This window comes from Carassius auratus, unplaced genomic scaffold, assembly GCF_003368295.1.
Source record: "Carassius auratus strain Wakin unplaced genomic scaffold, ASM336829v1 scaf_tig00036308, whole genome shotgun sequence".
NCBI lineage: Eukaryota > Metazoa > Chordata > Actinopteri > Cypriniformes > Cyprinidae > Carassius > Carassius auratus.
The window spans coordinates 89,851-113,438 of NW_020526299.1; the positions used below are offsets into that span (position 1 = coordinate 89,851).

Consider the following 23,588-nt stretch of genomic DNA (forward strand, 5'->3'; position numbering starts at 1 on the left):
ATAGCTCTTTACTTGTCTCACTCACACAAAACACAATTCTATATTTCTCAAAACCGCACCAAGACACACAAATCATTGAATTCAGTTATGTCATCTCTGTTCAGTTTAAATAGTGTCTGTGCATTTATTTGCAATCAAGTCAATGATATCGCTGTAGATGAAGTGACCCCAACTAAGCAAGCCAGAGGTGATGGCGGCAAGGAACCGAAACTCAATCGGTGACAGAATGGAGAAAAAAACCTTGGGAGAAACCAGGCTCAGTTTGGGGGCCAGTTCTCCTCTGACCAGACGAAACCAGTAGTTCAATTCCAGGCTGCAATAATGTCATCTGTTTCCTGTGGTCTTGTCCTGGTGCTCCTCTGAGACAAGGTCTTTACAGGGGATCTGTATCTGGGGCTCTAGTTGTCCTGGTCTCCGCTGTCTTTCAGGGCTGTAGAGGTCCTTTCTTGATATTCTAGGTATTATCAAATAGCCTGAGTTTTGAGAACGTAGCGGACGTAGAGGATTATAATGTAAAAGGAGCTCATTCAGATACTGAGGTGCAAAACCATTCAGGGCTTTATAAGTAATAAGCAATATTTTTAAATCTATACAATGTTTGATAGGGAGCCAGTGCAGTGTAGACAGGACCGGGCTAATATGGTCATACTTCCTGGTTCTAGTAAGAACTCTTGCTGCTGCATTTTGGACTAGCTGTAGTTTGTTTACTAAGCGTACAGAACAACCACCCAATAAAGCATTACAATAATCTAACCTTGAGGTCATAAATGCATGGATTAACATTTCTGCATTTGACATTGAGAGCATAGGCCATAATTTAGATATATTTTTTAGATGGAAAAAACTGCAGTTTTACAAATGCTAGAAACATGGCTTTCTAAGGAAATATTGCGATCAAATAGCACACACCTAGGTTCCTAACTGATGACGAAGAATTGGCAGAGCAACCATCAAGTCTTAGACAGTGTTCTAGGTTATTACAAGCAGAGTTTTTAGGTCCTATAATTAACACCTCTGTTTTTTTCAGAATTTAGCAGTAAAAAATTACTCGTCATCCAGTTTTTTATATCGACTATGAATTCCATTAGTTTTTCAAATTGGTGTGTTTCACCGGGCCGCGAAGAAATATAGAGCTGAGTATCATCAGCATAACAGTGAAAGCTAACACCATGTTTCCTGATGATATCTCCCAAGGGTAACATATAAAGCGTGAAGAGTAGCGGCCCTAGTACTGAGCCTTGAGGTACTCCATACTGCACTTGTGATCGATATGATACATGATGTTCATTCACTGCCACGAACTGAAGGCGGTCATATAAGTACGTTTTAAACCATGCTAATGCACTTCCATTTATGCCAACAAAGTGTTCAAGTCTATGCAAAAGAATGTTGTGGTCAATAGTGTCAAACGCAGCACTAAGATCCAATAAAACTAAATAATGATAATAATAAGCATTCCCAACACTTACTTCAACATGTTTAAAGGTCCAGCTCTCTGCTGGTGCTCAAATTAACATTTATGTGTTAATGTTTCACTTGAGCCTTAAAGAATATTACATTTCACTATACTAAAACACAGCTACTTACTTTTGTAAAAAATTCCTCTGGGTTTGATTTTTAAATTATCTGCAAAAAATATATATTTTTTAAAACCTATTTCTGTGTATTAACAGCTTTGAACAAGAATGCCATCTTTGAAATTCATGTAGTGTAGAACTGCAGCGCACACACACACACAAACACACACACACACACACACACACACACACAAAAACGTGTTTATTGAAATATTTAACAATGAACTTTTTGACTATGGCTGATTACTGAATAATTAATTTATACAAAATATGGTTAATATTATAATCAAAATTGTTTAAAGTTGAATAAAACTTTAAAAAAAAATAAGTTGCACTATTCTATTCTTTTCCTATTGTGATGTATATCCAAGTGAAAACAGTTTCTGGAACAAAAACAAATGTAGGGTGCTAATAACATAAGATAAGAAACAAAGAACATAAGATCTAGATAAGACTGAGTTTTAGTATTTTAATTCTTCTGTCATTTTTGTTTAAACAGCTGTGACCCATGCAGAAGAGATCTCTTATGCTGAAACAACGTTCTACAAAAGAAATGCACAGACATTAATTTAGTTAATTAAGAATTTGTTATGCAGCTCTGCATGATTTTAGCAGTCAGATTTATAGCTGTGTGCTTGTGTGTGAAAGATCATTTTAATACAAACACAAACAATTAAATAATATACAATTTGTTATTTATGAAAATTACATGACCATTATTTAAGTAACACAAACTCATAGCACATAATATTCAAGACACTGATTGCAGCATGACAACTAAATAATAACAGATCAACAGGTCCAGAAAATTAGATCATATTTCCATAGTGCTCAAGATGAGCCAATGATGTAGTACTTCCTGTGTCAGCTGATGACATCACTGTCCAACATTTTTAATAAGCAACCTCAGAGCCTCAAACTTTGTGAAACAACTGAAAAAAAGGGTTCTCTAGACATAATCATCACAAATCAAAAGTCAACCTTATAATAAGGGTGCATTTAAACAAAAAACACAAATCATATCATATTTTTTCACGACATTTGAAATCAGTATTATTTGAACTCATGGCATTATATTAAGTACTTGGGTTTTGGCCATCTCTAAATGCTTTATTTCTGTCATTTTTGTCATTAATGTCCGCTGTAAAATAATTTGTTTAAATATATTCATGTCTAAGTTATTTGTATCGACAAGATATCAAAATATTTTATGCTGTTTCCAAAGAAGCTGGACCTGATCAATATTATTAAAATAAAATTATATTAATCTGATGAATTGTTCATGTTTCAAATGTTTTTTCTTTATTGATATTATTTCTTGTGGTTTATTTTTTACAGAATGTTAAAGAGGATGAAGTGGTGTATGCAGGGGTTGTCACTAGAAGATGATCAAACTTCGTCACACAGTGCAGAATCAAGCTGTGAGATCACTTTAAACAGCAATCAATTTTTCAGTCTTTTAGTTTTGACCTGTATGTCCAAGAAATATCTGGGCAAAATGCAAGTAAAAAGTTGACTGCTAACTTTATGAATTCTAGCAATGCATCATTGACTATAAGAACACAATAAGAAGCCGTGACCATCAATTGTAAAGACTGTAATTTAATTCAATTTTTCTAAAATACTGTGTCACACAAACTTTCCTCAAGTGCACTTTGTTTGAGTCACTTTTAAAATGATTTGAAAACGCAATAGATGACAGAAATCTGTCATCAACAAAAGATAAACTTTTGGTCTCCCTTTGGCTTTCTACCAGAATAAAAGCTTGATGATTTAACATTTGAAAAGCAAAGAAATTAAGATGGCCATAAATATTAGAATTGGAATTTTACTGTTGTTCTGCAAATATGTCCTTTTGTTCTACTACTTTTCTAGGCACTTTGATGCTCTAGCAGCTAAAGTTAATAATGGGTGAGCATGATTTCACCAAATACCACATGTTCCGGATCAATATCTTTGTTGATCCTGGAACAACATTCCAATCAACCAATCAAAACTAAGAGATTGCCTTTCAGTAAATATCTGTTTTAGGCTTATGATCAGGGTTAGGTGCTTTTACACTCTTGTTAATCAGCTATCATTTCCCACTGATTTTAGGAATAAATTATGGGTTGGGTTAAGTTTAGGGGTAAGGATTTGGATAAGTCTATATTTTTGGACAGTATTATCAAAAGATGATAATCCAGGAACATGTCTTAATTGGCAAAATCACACAGGTAAAATTACTGTAAACTTTAAAAAGTTTATATATTTTGAAAGCTGAGACTTTGTTTCATATGAAAAGCTACTGTCTTGTCTGTTGGCACATTGTCAGTGTCCTCTTTGTTATGCAATGTTTTTACACTGCACTGCAGATAAAAAAAGCAGTTATTTCCAGAGAAGCAGAAGTCATTTCTAAGAAATAAAATCTTGATATTAAACCTTTTATTTTAAGTTTTTGTCTGAAAATCTATATATTTCAGATAATATCTTTGCATATTTTACTGTATGATTTTCATTTGTAATTGTTCTATTACCATGCTTTTGTTCAATGGTTAACAGTATTTTACCCCCATTAACTAAGTTACAATGCTATGATTATATATTTGACTGTATATTTTTACTATAATGAAAACAAAATTTTTCAGCAACATAGGCACATCACAGTATCTGAACATTTTCTCAAAGCATTAGTTTTAATGTAACTTGTTGTGTGACAGATGAGTTTGGCTCAAATGTGAAGCAAAATTAAATTTAAAAAGTGTCATTTTCGACAGCTTAAATTTTCAACAACTTTATTTGGCTCAGATGCAGCTGATATGGCATTTTGTCTTTGTGGAGCATGACATTTGAGTCATAATGCCATGTGACTGACCTATTTATATTACAACTCCTCAGACACAAGTCTAATTTAAGATGTTTTTAAATCTGTAACTCTACAATGAATGAATTACTGTCAAAGGATAAAGGTGCTTTCACTTGCATAATGAGATTTAATTAGGGTTGAAGCTAAATTCTGCTGGACAGTTTGACACTCCTGATTAACGCCCGTTTCACACATACTCCGTCTGCGGTGCGTATGCGTTGCGTAATTCTTTACACACCCATGTTAACGGATTCCAGCGTTCACACTGCACGCGGTTGCGGTCCGTCAGTGCGTTCCAGGACCGGTGCGTCTGCAGCAGTGCGGCGATCGTTTACGTATCGAGTCTATTTTTGCTGTGCTGCATGCGCTGAATTAAAGTGACACCGCATTGTTTGCGGTAAAAATGAACATAGATTGACACGGAAATGCAGTCATTTCACAATAAATGTATACTAATTAAAGCCATGTTTCACACGCAACACATGAGTTTTGGCTTGATTTAAAACAAGAAAAAGAGCAAATTTAGAGAAGCAAGGCTACATTATATATGCACTTTTATAGAGGCAGAAAAACAAAGTTATTTAAGACCCGTTGGATTACGTGTAATAAAGATTTAAATGCAAAAGGCACGAGAGTCGACTGTTTCTGTCTGTGGTGAGTTTTAATTTTAAATGTTTGTGATATCCTAACAAGAAAAGTGGGCCAATGTTGTTTTTAAATGTGTTGCAGCTTGTTTCAGCAACTTATTATAAAAACCTAGCAGTCAAATGCATGAGTAATACGTTGTTTATATTTTAATTTAAATATGTCTATGAAAGATTGTTACTGTACTGTGATGAAAGAGTATCACAATGGTGAAAAACTTTATTGATATGTTATTTATTTATTTTTACATGCTTTGATATCAAAATAATGGACAAATGTTGTTTTTTGTGGCTTAAATCGACGCGGATCAGTAGCGGACTGCAAACGCGTCCTGTGTGAAAGCACAATGAGTCCGTGCTGCTTCAGCACAACATACATGACGCACTGCAGATGGAGTATATGTGGAACAGGCGTTAGGCCGTCCACACACTACGAATGTCAACTCTAAACCGATTTAAAAATCATTGGAGGAAAAAAATCCCATGGAGACTTGCGAAATCAATCTTGACTAGGGAACAAAATACAAAAGGAGAACAATCAAACTTTGCCAGCTGAGGTGCTTTCTGTTTCACAGTGAAAAACCGAGTATAAATAAAACATATGAGTGATGTACTCTGTTTTCGTGGTATTTTTGTTTCAGCTATAGAAGCACACCGAATCCAGTAGGTGACACTTGCTCACTCTCAATTGGCTATCGCGGGTATCACGTCATAGGCCGAATAAAGAGTTGTAAATATCAAACATGTTTTGAGTTTGGGATGCTACGTCTCGATCGGAAGCAGTTAAATAATCATAATGACACCACAGAATAGAGGATTTTTGGAAACTTCTTGAAAACTACAGACCGGTATCCCTTCTTCCATTCATTGCAAAGACACTTGAGCAAGCTGTGTTCAACCAGCTTTCTATGTTCCTTGTACAGAACAACCTCCTGGACAGCAACCAATCTGGCTTCAAAAGTGGCCACTCAACTGAGACTGCTCTGCTCTGTTACTGAAGCCAGCAAGAGCAGCTTCAAAATCCTCAGTACTCATCTTACTGGACCTGTCTGCTGCTTTTGACACCGTTAATGACCAGATTATTCTGTCCACCTCTCAGAAAGATGGGCTTCTCTGGAACCGCACTCCTGTTGGTTAAGTCCTACCTCTCTGACAGATCCTTCAGTGTGTCTTGGAGGGGTGATGTTTCTAAGTCACAACACCTTGCTACTGGGGTTCCTCAAGGCTCAGTACTTGGACCACTTCTCTTCTCCATCTACATGACATCATTAGGATCTGTCATTCAGAAGCATGGCTTTTCTTATCACTGCTACGCTGATGACACACAACTCTACTTCTCATTCCAACCAGATGAACTGACGGTAGCTGCTCGCATTTCAGCCTAGCTGGATGAGTGACCATCACCTTCAGCTTAACCTTTCGAAGACAAAACTCCTGGTGATTCCAGCTAACCCATTGCTTCATCACAACTTCTCTATACAGCTGGGTCCTTCAACCATTACTCCTTCGAGGACAGCCAGAAACTTAGGAGTTGTGATGGATCATCAGTTAAGCTTATTGCTAAAATGACCCGGTCCTGCAGATTTGGCTTATACAACATTAGGAAGATTAGACCCTTTCTGTCAGAGCAAGCCATCCAACTTCTTGTCCAAGCTCTTGTTCTCTTCAGACTGGACTATTGTAATGCTCTCCTGGCAGGCCTTCCTGCATGTAGTGTCAAGCCTCTGCAATTTAATCCAGAATGCCTCTCCTCATCAGGTTAAACTGGCTAACAGTAGCCGCTCGCATCAAATTCAAGGTACTGATGCTTGCCTACAAGATGACCACTGGCATGGCACCAACATGCCTAAACTCACTGGTTAAATCCTATGTGCCCTCCAGAAGTTTGCGCTCTGCAAGTGAACGATGCCTTGTGGTGCAATCCCAAAGAAGTTGAAAATCACTCTCACAGACCTTTTCCTAGACTGTGCCCAGCTGGTGGAATGACCTCCCAATCTTAATTCTTACAGCTGAGTCTTTACTCATTTTCAAGAAACATCTAAAGACTCATCTTTTTCGCCAGCACTTAACCAACTAATACTTGCACTTTTCCTTCATTTCTTGTCTTCTCATTTAAAAAAAATAAATAAAATAAAATAAAAAACCTGGCTATGGGTTCTGTACTCAGTTCTGTCTCTAACTTAGACTTGTCATGGCACTTTTATACTGTTGTTGTTCTCTTGTTGACCTGACTGCTTCTATTGTTCTCATTTGTAAATCGCTTGCAATAAAAGCGTCTGCTAAATGATTAAATTTAAATTCAGGCTTTCAATTTTTACCTATCATGTGTTCCCAGGGAATCGAACCCCCAACGCTTGATAAGGCAATGCTCTACCAACTGAGCTACAGGAACACAAATGATGACAGGAACGATTTCACAGAGACACTAGATCTAATGGAGACTCAAGAGTTCAAACGTGACTACAGAAGATAAATGGAGAACAATTCGGGTTATCAGCTGGCTCTTCCGACATACATTCTGTTGTACAGTGAAAAACTAAAAAATATAAGTGATGTTTTCTGCTTTCTTGGCATTTTTGTAGCTGCCAAGTTTCAACTATAGAAGCACAAAACATCTGGTAGGTGAGGCTTGCTTACTTGGGGTGTAGTAAATATCTGTTTGATATTTAGAGCTGTGTTCAAAATGCAATACTATCATACTACTCATAATATTTCTGCAGTATCCAGTATGTATGCTGTGCATAGTGTGCACATTTTCTGTATGCATGAAATACCCGGATGACCTACTATATTTACCAGAATCTGCTAAATATAACTTAAGTACACTGAAATCAGTCCAGAATATGTGTTTGGAATGGCATACTACTATACAACTCCTATTAGATTGCAGTATGCTGCGTGTATACTGTGAATATTAAGAGAATGTTCTGTATGCATGGAATTCCCGATTACCTGCTACATTTGCTGAAATTTGATGTAGATGCATCTGAAGACACATGGGATACTGTTTCCCAGAACACAATGCGCTCCAAGTGACTTTTCATCTTCAAACGCTTGAGTGAACTGGAGACGGGGAATAGAAATTATAAAACACTTTTATACATAGATATTACTGTAAACTACAAACTATTGCTGTGTATCTAAAAATAAAAATATTGAAGTAATAATAATATATAAATAATTTGTTGGCAGAGAATATTGACAATAACTCTGCCCACATATGCCAGGCTACGATAAACCGCACTGCAAAAGATGTCTATTTATCTCTAAAATCAGTAATGCAGCAGAGACAAGATGTGAGATTTAGTGAGATTGCCTGAACTTAAATGGTGGTTTATGAAACCGATTGATTTGTTAGGATATTTCAAGTCAGGTTTTGGACTTTAATCCCCACTTCTCTTAGCATCTTTTATGAAACAGACCCCCCGTTTAAGGAATTATATTCTTAAATAATATAATTAATAAAGTAATTATATTCATACACAAACACACATGCACACACCTTGATGCTTCCTTCCTGTCTGTCTCCTTCATAAAACATTTTGATTATTTTATTGAAAATAAATTCTATATGTGATGGCAAAAAAAGAGAAAACTGACTTCAGCAAAAAGTGGATTCAAACCTGGTTGTTCACATAAAAACATCATTCCCAGCAAACACAGAATGTTTCCCTTACATTAGTTTTTGGTTCCCGTTTGTTTTTTGTTTTTTTTTGGGAACCAAATACTAACAATAGGGGAACGTTCTTTTTAGGTTATTTTTTGTAACAATAAAATTTCCTTCCCAGAACATTGCATGGTGGTTATTTTTAAAATAACCTAAAAATAACTTTTTATTTTATTATAAATTACATTTATTGTTATTCTCAGGTTATTTCTTATAACCCTGTAAAACTATCTTTCCAATGAAAATGTTGCAGATGTTAGTATAATGACCTATAAAGAGCCCTGAAATTTCTTTAATGAAGCACTTATTAAAATGCAGGAATTTTTATCAATCAAAACGCAATTTTAATGATAATATTAAGCCAGAGTAAAGCATAGAGTGATAAAAAAAAATCCTAAATTTGTGGGTTATTTTCATCTTCATTTACTGGGCGCCTCTGATCTGCATGCACTTCTCCAGCACACGCTTTCACCCGTCTTTCACGGAGTCGCGTTCTCTCTGAATTAAAAAATGGATGGTCTTTTTCGTTTTTCATTTTAATTCCAATAGCACGTGAACCGCTTGTTCTGTATCAACCAAGCCACAAGTATACGCAGTTTCTACGTGTATTTAGCTTTGATTTGAAAGAAAACAGCACATCCTTGTGGCACGGATGATGCAGAAGAGCATACACAGCATACAGTGATGTTTTTTTTTTTCACTTATAAAAAGTGTTCCCGTCACTTCATATAACCCAGATTGCACGTCTGATGGAGTATTCTGACGATGACTTTTTCTTGACCTTGACAGTGTTACTTACTTGGCAGTCTATGGGACAGCCACAGGCCTCCCTGTTTTCATCCAAAATATCTTAAATTGTGTTCTGAAGACGAACTAAGCTCTTAATGATTTGAAATGAAATGAGGGTGAGTGATTTAATAACCACATTTTTCATTTTGGGGAGGAGTATCCCTTTAAAGGAGGCATATGATGTGATTTCAAATTTTCAAATTCTCATTGGAGTGTTACAAGCTCTTGGTGCATTTGTAAATATTTGTAAGATTTGTAAAGTTGCAAAGACTAAAGTCTCAAATCCAAAGAGATATTCTTTATAAAAGTTAAGACTCTTTCTAACATTTCTACGTCACTGTGTGGGAAGATTTGCATAATGCCACCCAAATGTTCACGCAAAGAAGAAAGCCTACCTTTTATTCTCGTTGTAGTATTGTTGTTGCCACCGCCATGTCGTATAGACGCTGTGTGTTTCTCACTGTGAAAGTGAAACTAATTTGTTTGGCCTTCCAAAAGAGGTCAATATACACTTAGTGTATTAGAGTGACATTTGTCACTCCGGCCAGATAGGGCATCACAATATTTTAAGAGGCGTACCATTTCCATCACACGCTTGAGGTATTAGGCCAATCACAATGCGCTGGCAAGCTGGCCAATCAGAGCACACCTCGCTTTTCAGAGAGATGAACCTTATCAAAATGTACGTGTTTCAGAAGGCAGGGCATAGATTAGAAAAATAACGTACATTATGTGGAAAATAATGTGTTTTTGAACCGGTAATGCTATCTGAATGCTCTGTTGAAAAGTATCGTAAAGCGAAGATTCTCCGCTTTTCGGAGATATCTCACTTGTCTTATTTGGATATTCAGAGGCTCCATAGTGTACGTGATTACGTCATCACATTTTGACAACATTGAAACCGGTCTCAGGTTACGTATGTAACCATGGTTCCCTGAGTAGGGAACGAAATACTGCGTCCTCTAGGAGGCGTTTTGGGGGGGGGGGGGGACACCTCGTTGTGACCCGTGTCTGAAGCATACATTGAAAAAACACCAAACACGGCAACAGCTTCCGACCTCACTACCGGCGCGGCTATAAATCAGCACCGGAAGAGCACGTCATTATCTTCTTCGTCTGAAGCTTGCGTCCGAAGCATGGCAGACAGCTAGAGGACGCCGTGTCTCGTTCCCTACTCAGGGAACCATGGTTACATACGTAACCTGAGACCGTTCCCTTTCGAGGGAACTTTGAACTGCGTCCTCTAGGGGGTGCTTTGGGCAACAGTATACCCACGCCGCCATGCTGAGGGGAATGCAGGCCAGAATCATGGCGAGGACTAAGTACCAACTCTTCCATTTCCATGGGAGTTGCCCCTGTGACGTTTAGATGGCTGTCTGTGACAGTACCCCTTACGGCCAAAAGGCCTAAGCTACATACCCAACTCAATTGTTAGGGCCTCGGCCCAGGGTAGAGCTGAAGGGTTGGAATCAGGAAAGATTCATTTAAAGGGATACGGGTAAGAACCTAGCATTTGTACCAAGTCTTGGCTGTCACACAGGGGCTACCGCTAGCTTACGCATAAGCTTGCTAAAAGAGCTGTCTCAACAGTTCTCTAGTAGCAACAACCTGTTTAGATAGGTATCCGAGGACACATAGGTGGAGTGGCACCCAAGATGAACGGGGCTTTTACCAACTCAAGAAAGGGCACGAAGCAACCGCACGAAGCCATCACCATATAGGATTTTAGAAAGAACGCAGAATACTAGCGTGCAAACTTACCACAGTGTGGATTTCAGAAAGTGTGCAAAGACTACACATGCACACTTACCATAGCATGGATTTTCAAATACTGTGCTAAGGAGGGGCTCTCGTGGCACTCTGATAGAGCAGCTCATAGATGGAATGTTGCATCTCAAAACAGTATGATTGAGAGTCATCAACTCGTTCTAAGGAAACAATACTGGAGCGCTCTGGGGAAAAAACAGAGAACTCTGTCTCATACGAGAGGAGAACTCAGAGCTCAGAGTAGTGCACTCATAGGTGACCCTTTTTTGGAAAAAGCGGAGCGCTGCTAAATTACCACGGGAATCACCCAAATAGCCCCTCATGTTGAGGGAAGCGATGCTTGAGGTGTATAAACAAATACACACTGGCTGAATGGAGTCCAAGGAACCAAGGTCTAAACATCTCAAGAAAGGGAACGAAGCGGAGCGCATAACCCGTATCATACAAGATTTCAGAAAGTTTGCAGAGTCTTGCGTGCAAACTTACCATTTGTGGATTTTTAGAAAGTGCGCCAAGTGTTCACGTGCACACTGACCACCATGTGGTTTTGAGAAAGTACACAAAGCTTAGCATGTGTACTTAAAGGTTCCTAAGCATTGCAGAGGTGCTGAATCTCACGGGAGAGGCAAGCTCAATTTTTCAAACCTCGGGCGAGGGGAGCATCAGCTGAGGCAGCATATACAAGAAGGCTTCTGTAACTACCAACTCCACTTCCCTGTGACAGCACCCCTAAGCGGCCAGGAGACCCCTCGGGGTGACCTGGCCAGACATCCATGAAATTCCCTGCAGTGCCGTGCCAGGCCTGATGATCAAGGAAGCTCCCTCAGAAACCTGTGATCTCAGCCACTTAATACCAGAACATGAAGCCGGATGGCTGCTGCTGGCGAATGTTTACTAAACATTGTAACTGAGCACTGCAAAGGAAACTCACAGAGTTTATTAGTAGACACGTAACCACCAGCAATTAAATACACAAGTATATACAGAGAGGGTTACATTTACTCACCGACCCTCCTACGCCAGAGCCCTGCTCAAGGGGTGCCTCCTTTTAGTCTGGACCATCAGTCAAGTGGTTGCTATGGACATAGAACCATAAAAACATTATAGGTCCAGCATAGTAGACTGTTATGTGAGAGGTTTCCACCTAACCTCGATCAGGTGGAGAGCTGGTGGTTACATGGGAATTAGGAAGGGGAGGATAAAAGCAGAAGTTAAAAATCCCCAAAGGGAACGAGTAGATACCTCGTTATCATTACGATTCAGATGAGAACGCTGCCTCGTATAGATCATACGACTTAGGTTCTGCTTACCTCCTCATGAACCACGATTCCTCTAACCCTTGCCCGCAGGTGGGGAAGGAGCGCGAGTTGCGACACTAGCCTTATGTGCCCGTCTTTGATCCTCAGATCGAGACAGACCAGGACCCCTATGTTGTTCAGGCTCAGACCTGGACCTTCATGGAACGAAGGATCTGAAAGCAGCAGAGCGTGCCTTCGTCTCCCTGAACTTCTCAAATCGCCGTCTCAACAGAAATACCGAAAAGTTCAGAAGGCGAAACCTGAGCATCGAGCAGAAAGCATTTTCTTTCCTCCCAATGTCTGTTCATCCACAGATGTCTCTCTGCTGCCACCATGGCCGCCATAGTCCTGCCCATGGTGGAGGCGGCTTGCTTGGTAGCATGGAGAGAGATCCGTGGTGCGACGCAGCTCAGCTACCTGATCAGAAAAAGGCCCCTGCCTCTATCCAGGTCTCTTAGCAGATCAGTCTGATATGCTTGAAGCAGCAGCATTGTGTGTAATAAAGCCACAGCCTGACCTGCTACTGCGTATGCCTTGCCATTTAAGCGAGATTATTTTCTGAAGGGGCTTAGATGGCAAGGAGGAATATTAAGAGAGGAGGTTTCCCCCCCAGAAAGAAAACATTTTCACAGATAAAAATTTATAAATTATTTATACATTTTTTAGCTCTTTCTACAGGGGGCATTTCCTCCTAGCCGCTTTCGCGCATCACCTCGATGTCGGCAGATTACTTTAATGCCGAAACCGATGGATGCGAGAAGAAAAAGGCATCTTTCATTTATTTTTAATCTCTGTATGGAGATCATGCTACAAATGAAAGGCTCACCTGAGCTGGAGGGCTATGGTCAAAAGGTAATTTTCGCTCAAAAACCTCCAACAGCTCTACATACGCAGGGCAGGAGAATTGAGAAGGCTAAGCCTTAGCTTCTTCACCATCCTCAAATATCTCCTACTTTTCCTGGGTAAAAACCCAGCAGAGCACTAACCTCAGTATGAGAAAGTGTTAAAGATATAACATCATCCTCCCAAGGCTCTCTCTCGTCCACCGCCCCTTTTTTTTTTTTTTTTTACGATCGCGAAAGGGAAAGTCCCTCTTTAAACCATTCAGACAGATCCACCTGTATTCTCACGAGCTAATTTTCTTCCCCGCCTTAGCATGGACAGATCCTGAACCGCGGGAAGCAGATGGCTTGCCTTTTTTTTATCAGAAGAGAGACGAACTAGAGCGGAGCTTTTTCCATTGAAAAAACGCTCACAATGCACGCAGATTGCCTCCTCAAAGACATCGCGCCCTTACCGGTTCTTTCAGATGCACGCTTCAAACAAAACAGTGAGTTGAAGATGAAGAAGATAATGACGTGCTCTCCCGGTGCTGATTTATAGTCGTGCCGGTAGTGACATCGGAGGCTGTCGCCGGCCAACAAGTTGGTGTTTTTTTCAATGTATGCTTCAGACACGGGTCACGACGAAGTGTTCCTCCCCCCAAAGCGCCCCCTAGAGGACGCAGTTCGAAGTTCCCTCGAAAGGGAACAGTGCATTTCGTTCCTCTGAGCCAAACAGAAACTATTGTTGATGCTTAGTCCCACCCCCGTGCTCAGATTGGTTCAAATTGTCCCATAGTCAACCAAAAAATATCGGTTTTGGTCTTTGAACCACCAATTAGGATTTTTAATGGAAATTTGAAAACCTCAAAGTGTAAGTAAAGTCTGTCGTGCGTGCATGAAAACTAACACAAAATAACACATTTGAATGCGAGAACTCTCTGAAAAATCCCAGAAAAACACACGACTGAGTACTTTGAAATAAAACAATCCAAAAACAAGGATGAAAGAGCAGTACATACTGGATAAAGCACTGGAATTTATGTCTTGTGTATTTAAAATCGATTCCGGCGCAGAGTACAGCCAGCGGATCGATCATTTAAATTATGTAAATAATTCTTATATAGTTCATAAAGATAATATGCACAATTTTTCTTTTGCACTCTGTATATTTCTCAATCATTTTGTGTGTAGTTTGTGAATCTTTTTGCTGCAGAAGACAATTTGTGCAATTGTTTTCATTAAATAGTTTTTTAACCTTTTTAATGTTCACAGTAGGTAGAGTGTACAACTTTCTAAAAAAAAAAAAAAAGAAAAAAAAACACACTTTGAGCACACAGTAAAAATATAGATAAATAAAAACAGCCAATTGTTGCTTGCGTCTATTATTATTATTATTATTATTATTATTATTTATTCTGGAAATTAATTCTTTTGGACTTTAACTAAACTGAAATATCAAATTCTCCTGTTTATAATGATTATATGACACTTGATGCTGACTGCTAGAATAGGTCTTAAAAAACAAAGAAAACTACAAGCGTCTCAGGTGCCCCAAAAATGTCCGAGGACTTTAAGAGTAAATTGATGTTCCTCTGAGAAAACATTTGGGGCTTAGGCCAAATCTATTGGTCTGGGGGACTTTTTCCTTTTTCTATTTTGGGCAGCTATAGTTCTCAGTCTTCATCATTCTGAAAACAAAACACTTTGATGATATCAAATTTTCACTCTACACCCTTAAAGAGGTGAAATTTGTCTGATCTAGCTATTGTAAAGTTACATAAAATAGGTAGTTTGGCATAGACTTTACTACTTTTTGACAATTTGAAAGATGAAAATAGCCTAAAGTAGGCTAATCAAAAGAAACCACAAGAGGTTTTAGACAAATACTTTTTGATTTTATGGAACAGAAACAAGAACTTAAATAGTTTACAATAACTCGATCGCTTAGGAGTCATTCTTGTCTACAGTTCATCTGCTCCGGTGGTGAAACAATGGTGGACTGATGACAGTCACTCAGGGCGGGTGTAAGATAAGACACCAGTGCAGTCTGTGCTGAAATGTTACCGTCAATCAAACTATTGTGGGAGGGGCATGTTTAATGATGTCACACAGACTGGGGAAAACATTTGAAGAGATAAAAAAAAAACAGTGGGTCAATTTTTATCATTAAAGGTTTGTTGTTTTTTTACACACTGCCAACACACATTTCAGTTCAAACAACTTGTAAAAGTGCATGTGGCATCCGATGACCCCTTTAACAGTTTTTGGTTCTGGTATTTTCCTATTCTTCTTATACATATTTGTTTTTAAACTCTGAATTCCAAGCTCAACTACAGTAATAAAAACTATGAATTGAAGCATAAATTATATGCAGATTACAAATTAAGGCAAAGAGGAAAAAACATGCATGTAATAGAGGCTTTCACACTGGAGAAGTATTTTCATAGTTCCTATAAATGCCAGCAGAAGTACCCACATTTGAGAACAGAGAATTATTTTAGGGAACTCCTTTTAGTGGAACAAAATGCTGCTCATACTTCAGAGAATCAAACTTGGCACAAGATTAAAAGGTTTTTTTTTTTTTTTAATAGAGAATGTTTAAGTTTTTATGGCTACTTAGAGTATGTAATGTTCCAAAAAATATATATAAAATAATAAAAAGGAACTGAAAGTTGAGGTTATGTTTACTCTGAGAAAGCTTTTCTGAGGTATGTCACACAACTTCCTTTCTGGAATACCCCCTGAGTTAAAACTTAAAGTTTGGACAACTGACAAACAAATGTTTTGTTCTGAGGTATATGAAAAGAGCAAGATTATTAGAACATATAAATTATGTTATAATAGCTGCAAAGTGATCTTGCTGGGATCCTCTCAGATCAAGTGACTTCTGTTTTTTCCTGTAAAAAATAAAAAAAAAACACACAATGATTCACAGAATGCAAAGATTGTAATTTAAAATGACAGAACACAAGCACATCTGGTATCTGTCACTGAGCAAGATGTGTTTGAAATATACATGTTGCCAGCACAGTGAAAAGAGACAAATGTGAAATTAAGATCATTAATGTAAGTATCTTACCTTGTTGGCCAGCCCTTTGTGGGATTCTATTCCATTCTGCAATTAAAAAATATTCAGACACAGTTGTAAAATAACGGTGTTTTCCTTTTGCTATACTATCTGTAGATGATACTTGCCCTTTTTAGATATTTTGCAAAAGATGATGCAACCCAAAGTTATAACCAGAACAATACCAAAAACCATTGCTGCTATAGAGCCTGGGTGTTCAAGGTCTGATACTGTAGAAGCTAAAGAGAGACAGACATTAGTGTGAACACACTGAACTCAGACTAAAAATATGAATTTGATAATGCTGAAGACCAATTATAAATGAGCATTCCAGCCTCTAATGTAACTTCACATAAAAATATTAGGGTTTTCTTCTTCACTGTTTTCATCTTTTGTATTGCTGTGTGTTAATGCGAATACAAGGCTTATTTTAGTTAGAACTCAAGTAGTATAGAAAGTAATCTGATAAATTAAAAAGTGTGGAATTATTTTTTTCTTTTATAATTAATTAATTTGATTTGTAAATAATATCAATACTCACCAGTGACAAGAACACTGAATCTCTTGAGTAAGGTTTTTCTGCTGCTGCTGATTTCTATGCGATAAGACCCAGCGTGTTCAAATCTAGTATCTTTGATGGTGAGAGATCCATTTTCATGATAAAGGATTCTGTCTTTGAATCTCTCAGGTATAGAAAAGAGCGGATCTGTTCCATTGGTTTTAGATACGAGAGTGTCATTATCTCCAAACCTCCACAGCAGTTGACCATACTCCTGTATATCAGTAAGACCAGTGTCTAGAGTAAAAGATTCTCCCACTTTCACTGTTACGTATTTCACTGCATCTGTTACAGAACCAAGCACATATGACATGAATGGAAAACATTAACATATACTCAAGAGATTTTTGTCTAATTAAAATGCCATTTGTACATTGTCTCAATGACACCATGCCACAAATACATACAGTCTATGCATTTTAAGAGTTAAAATGTACAGTAATGTGGTTATTTAAATAGTATCTGCATATAATACTGTAATACATTTGAAATACTTACTGCAGACATTAACTACGAAACTCTTGTGTACAGTGTGTCTGCTGTTGAAGATGTGTAGATGATAGAGTCCAGTGTGTTGAGTGTTGATGTCTATGATGATCAGAGATCCAGTTTGATTGTCCAGCTTCAGTCTGTCTCTGAATCTCCCATCAGGAACATCATATGTAGACAAGTTTTGGGAAGCTCTATTGATTGCTGCTATGATAGAGTCGTCATATTCAAACTGTATCTCATCATATATTTTAGTATCAGAGTTTAGAGTGACTGAATCTCCCTCCATCGCTGATATGGGCTTCACCTCATCTGAGTCACCGAACACAAATAGAGAACAGAACTGTAATATGTAAAGGAGATGAAAGCATTTTTCCCCATGTTTACCAATTACAGGACTTATTTACTATACGAGACGGTTATTAAATTTAAAACAAGTGTGGGCACCACCCCTGAGATAAACAAAATGCCAATGTCCTCCAGAGAACGTGCATTGCATGGATGAAATGCAATGAATGAATCTGTGATTTTTAATTCTTCAAGTACTCACCAAAAATAGTAATATTGAATCTCTTCTGTATGGTGTGAGTGCTGCTGATCATCTGTAGGTTATAAGTCCCACACTGTTCCGTTCTAATGCTCTTGATTTTGAGGGATCCAGTGTCACGATCCACCTCTACTTTGTTTAAGATTGGCGGAACTTGGTACGTTTTGTTAAATGAACATATCACAGTGTTTCCAAACATCCACTGTATCAGATGATATTTCTGTATTTCAGCAGCATCGGTGTGTAGAATGACATAATCTCCCTTCATGACTTGCACAATCTCAAGCCCGTCTCTTTTATCAGATACCACTGGAGGAAATGCAAGAACAGTTACTCAGAGATCAAACTCATCGGTCTAAAAATAGACAAAACTGAGACTGCTACTCAAGTATACGGTGCTGTGAGGTGACTTGTTCGGTTTACTTAGTTTTGTCATGGCCACGACATAATTACTTGTGGGAACGTGATATGTCGTGGCCAGGAGATATTAAAGGTCCCGTTTTACGCGCTTTTTTAAAGCTTTGATTGTGTTTACAGTGTGCAATATAACATGTGTTCATGTTTCGCGTGTAAAAAAACACAGTATTTTTCACACAGTTCACCTATCTGTATACCGCTGTTTTCACTGTCATAAAAACGGGCTGATGTCTTCCTTGTTTTATAAAGTCCCTCCTTCAGAAATACGTAACGAGTTCTGATTGGGCCAGCGGTTCCTGTGTTGTGATTCGACAGCAGCTGAGCGCACGCTGCCCTCCTGGAAACGCGATTGGACTAGAACACACATGCTGGAGATGTATTTATAATCACTGGAGCATTTTTACTGACGAGATGCGCATGAACATCGCATTCGTTTTTTTGCACAGCCCTAACATCTAGTTAATAAAGCTAAACAGCATTGCCCTTTGTGTAATAAATTACAGAAACTGTTAAACGCACCAACTTAAATAATAAAATACACTTACCGGTTGTGGTCCATAAACAACGCCTTCTCCAGACAAAGAAGGAACTGCTCCATCTTTCAGGAATAATCTTTGTGCGAATCCGGCATTAAACTGATTGAGAAAGTTGTCCTCAGCAAGCTGTCCTCAGCAAAATGTGCTGCACATAGTTTTACATGAGGATTATAATTTTTTCGGAACCGAGTTAAACATAAATTGTAACCATTAATCTCCAAGTACAGCATCCCTGGGAAGCCCAAACAAAGATGATTGGACTCAGAGATGAAAATAACGGTGTTTCAACGACATGGCGACAAACACAACTCTTCCTTCTTCTCCGTCGGAGTGCAACAAGGCCACGCCCCCCTTTTTGTGAATTCATGTGGGTGGAGGTTAGTCAAAAAACTGTTTTAGTGATGTCATTACTGCAGGAACTAGAGGGATGTAGTCCAAACGGGTCGTTTTTTGTAGGCGAATTCTGTTAAATCAAATCTCGCTTGGCATTGAACTTTGAGCTTTTGAATTTTACTGATATTATTTATACTCTAACAACAACATTACACACTAACTAAAGTTTAAAACATGGAATCACGAAGAAGGGGACCTTTAATTTGTGGGAATGTCATATTAACTCGTGGGAACGTCATATTATGTCGTGGCCACGAGATCATTTTGTCGAGGTAACGACATCCTTATGTTGTGGCCTCGAGATGCTATGTTGAGGGAACAACATCCATTTCTCGTGGCTTTTACTTCTTATGTTGAGGGAACGACATGTTTTTTTTTTTCTCGTGGCCACGAGTTTACTTAGTAAACAAACCTGTGTGACCATAGCAACCCTGAATTATCAGAGATGGAATCCCGGATTGCTATGGACAAAATGATCTCGTGACCACAACATAATATGACGTTCCCACGAGTTATGATGTCGTGGCCATGACGAACCTAAGTAATCAGAGCAAGTCATCTTATGGGCACCATACAAGTACAATCAAAAACCACAGCCAAACCGAAGAGCGAGTAGGTGGGCTCGCATCGAAACAGAAAAGTACATAATCAAATTCATAAATATTATTACACCATTTTGGCATTACTGAGAAAACAATCATAGGATAAACTTGTTAATCCATAGTGAGTTGACAGTTTGAATGTTCTGGTTTTCAAGATATATGGCAATGATAATCTCAGGTATTGCTTATACACTTAATTTCATGTTGAAGTAGGGGCAGTTGTGGCCTAATGGTTAGAGAGTCAGACTTGTAACCCAAAGGTTGCGGTTTCAAATCTCAGAACTGGAAGGAATTGTAGGTGGGGGAGTGAATGTGAAATTAAATTATCAGACTCAAAAAAAAAAAAAAAACTGACATACTCACCACTGACATTGTATAACATGTCTATGTTTTTGCCATGGATGCTTAATTTGTAAAGCCCAGAATGTTCTTTTCTGATGTTCGTGATGTTGAGATCTCCAATCTGCTGGTTTATGTGCAGTCTGCCTCTGAAACTCTCACCAATAACATCAGTATACACATTTGCTGTATTAGCTACGCTATTGACTCTAGCTATGAGAATGTTGTTTGGTCCAAACCTCCAGTCTATCACAAGTCCTTTCTCTACTTCAGTAAGACTGGTGTGTAGAGTGACAGAATCTCCCTCCATCACTGACACCGACTCACAGACTGTATCACCAAACACACCTGAAATCAAACATACATATATATATATATATATATATATATATATATATATATATATATATATATATATATATATATATATATATATATATATATATATTTGTAGTTACAAAGGATACTATGAAAAAATCAGCTAAACAAAATTAATCAATCAGTAGCTATAGCAAACTAATGAACCACAAAAACAAAGGGAACGGGTCATTTCTACATCATTTATTCCCCCTCGAGTTATTCCGAACCTGTATAAATTGCTTTATTCTGCCGAACACAGAGGAAGATATTTTGAAGACTGTTTGTAACCAAGCAGATCTTGAATCCTATTCACCTCCGTAGTAGGAAAGAACTATACAATGGAAGTGAATGGGACCCAAGATCTGTTTAGATATTAACATTATTCCAAATATCTTTCTTTCTGTCCAGCAGAACAAAGAATTAATGAAGAAAGAATTTTCCTTTATGGGTGAACTATCCCTTTAAATCCATTTTTTATTCTTCTGTATATATAACATAATTTGTTCTTCAATCATATATATATATATATATATATATATATATATATATATATATATATATATATATATATATATATATATATACCACAGCCATTTCAGGTCTTAAAACCTCAATAAAAAATAAAAATAAAAGATTTTTTTTATTTTTTACTATTAATAGAAAAAATATATGCTTTTTAAATTAAACCTAATGTGTTGTGCGAATCACATAGACTCTCTTACCGTTCAAGAACAAAAACACAACGAACAAGGAAACATTCTCCATACGTCTGTCGATTTCTTAAAAACCGTGTTTTAATAAACCTATAATCGGTGGTTTATATTAATCCTCTCTGTCGTCTGTGTCGTTCCTGATCGTATTCGAAACTAGTGCTGAATGAATCGTTTGTTTCAAAACAGTGATTCAGATTCCGAACGTGTGTAATCTGTCAAAGTCACCTGTTTTCAGTAAACGAGGCTTCGTTACGTCATAACAGTTTCGAAAAGTTTGGAATCTTTGAAAAAGTCTCTAATGCAAATCAAGAACAAAAAGAATGACGTAATGTTAGATTTCGTGGAGGATTTTTCTTGAGTAGTTCCCCTGCTGTAGTCCTTGGTTTTGTCTTAGGGAAGAAGCAAAATCTCTTGAACGTTTAGTTGATTATGTATGTTTTATTATTATTATTATTATTATTATTATTATTATTATTATTATTATTATTATTATTATTACTTCTCTCAAATGCTGTCTAACGATTAAGATTATTCGTCTTTCTGGTCTATGTGGACTTTAATTGTTCTATAATTTCTTCGATTAAAAGAAAACAACATAAAAACAAAACAACAACAACAACAACAACGACTCGCCACTGGGGGGCGATCATTGTCCTCCAGAGCCATGTCTATGGTTTTGTTTCTGATCATAAAAAAAGCAATAATAGTAGCCTACTTTAAAGTCTCTTAAGTTGCCTATATGGCTCTGAGCTATTCATAGAACAAACAAAACCCTCAAGTTGATAAAAGGATGTATATTATAAATACACTTAATAATTAATTAGATGATTAGTTAAGCATTCGATAGATTATACTTATAGCTCACTAAAACCTTTGTAATGGGTTTGTAAAAGTTTTTTTTTTTTTTTTTTTTTTATGCATATCTTGCCGGTGTTTTTGTTGCATTTACTCTGTTCCGACCAGGAGTCACCTGTGTGGCGTTTCGAAACAGTGAATCATTTTGCGCAGCATTTGGTTCAATTGATTCGAATCTTTTTCAAGCGTCGTTTCCCCCATCACCACGTGATTGTACTGACTGAAAACTGTTTGCTGAAAATCACGCGCAGCCTGTCGGGTTATTGCCAAAGAAGGCTAAACAAATGCAGTATTATGATCTGAAAAGGATGACTACAGTAAAGAAATCTGTTTCACGGCTCAGCATTTTTAACAGCAACACAACTTGACAACTCACACTAGCCAAAAAAAAAACAAAAAAAAAAAACACATGACATAACCACAGCACTCTATTGCCACCTAAGGGATAAGTGACACCTAACATGTAACAACGATAAACACACTGTCAAAGTAAAGACCCTGTATGGAATTAAATAGGCAGATAGTGCTACTTGAAAGTGTATGACTGGACGATTAATGCTGTTTTGATAGGTTATGTCTACTCTATATGATTGACAACAGTACTTTTTAACCCTATTTATTAGCGTGTATAACTTCTAAATTCTTAAACAATCCTGTCAGAAGATGAATCATGGCTATTCCAGGATGGCAAAACCAAGATTAATCAAGACTCAAACTGTGAAAGAGTGGTACATGGAGAATGAAAAAAAAAGGTTTACATGATTCAGCCTTCCTATTTCCTGCTGATGACATTACACTTATCATGATTGTTTATGTGGACACCTTTTATGCTTGAAAACCTGGGACAAAATTGGGTTTAGGAGCATAAATCAATTCTGCTTATAGGCACTTTGAAAAAAAGAATGTTCGTAAATGCACAAAGCAGTTTGTTCTGTGAACAGCTTGTTTTGTGTCAAAATGAAACCTGCTGAGGTTTGACAACTTTACATGTGCACAGAATAGTGGTTTGCTCTGGTAGGTCCAAACAGAAAACCATAATTAAAGTATAAAGAAAAAAAGTAACATGTTGAATAACATGCAGTACCATATTATATAAAACTTCATATGGCAAAATAGTGTAATCTCAGAAAAAAGAACAAGTACAAAAAGCTGACACTGGCACAGTACCTTTTGAAAAGTATACAATTTGTACCTAACACAGTCCATATTGGTGTCTTAAAGTTGCATATTAGTACCTACTGTAAAAGGTACAAAAGGTACATAAGTGTACCTTTTGAAAAGGTACCGCCACAGTGACAGC

At 37.6% G+C, this 23,588-nt stretch overlaps 1 protein-coding gene across 1 annotated transcript; it reads right to left on the reverse strand.

The window, feature by feature from the left end:
• Positions 1 to 15,161: 15,161 nt before the first annotated feature.
• Positions 15,162 to 20,703, reverse strand: LOC113082488 (uncharacterized). The gene is made up of 7 exons (XM_026254121.1): positions 20,385 to 20,703; positions 18,077 to 18,382; positions 17,536 to 17,838; positions 17,020 to 17,322; positions 16,664 to 16,717; positions 16,491 to 16,526; positions 15,162 to 16,308 (listed from the first exon to the last, which is right to left on the reverse strand). Exons 1-7 carry the CDS (start codon positions 20,668 to 20,670, stop codon positions 16,283 to 16,285), a joined length of 1,314 nt encoding a protein of 437 aa, XP_026109906.1. The 5' UTR covers positions 20,671 to 20,703; the 3' UTR covers positions 15,162 to 16,282.
• Positions 20,704 to 23,588: the final 2,885 nt, after the last annotated feature.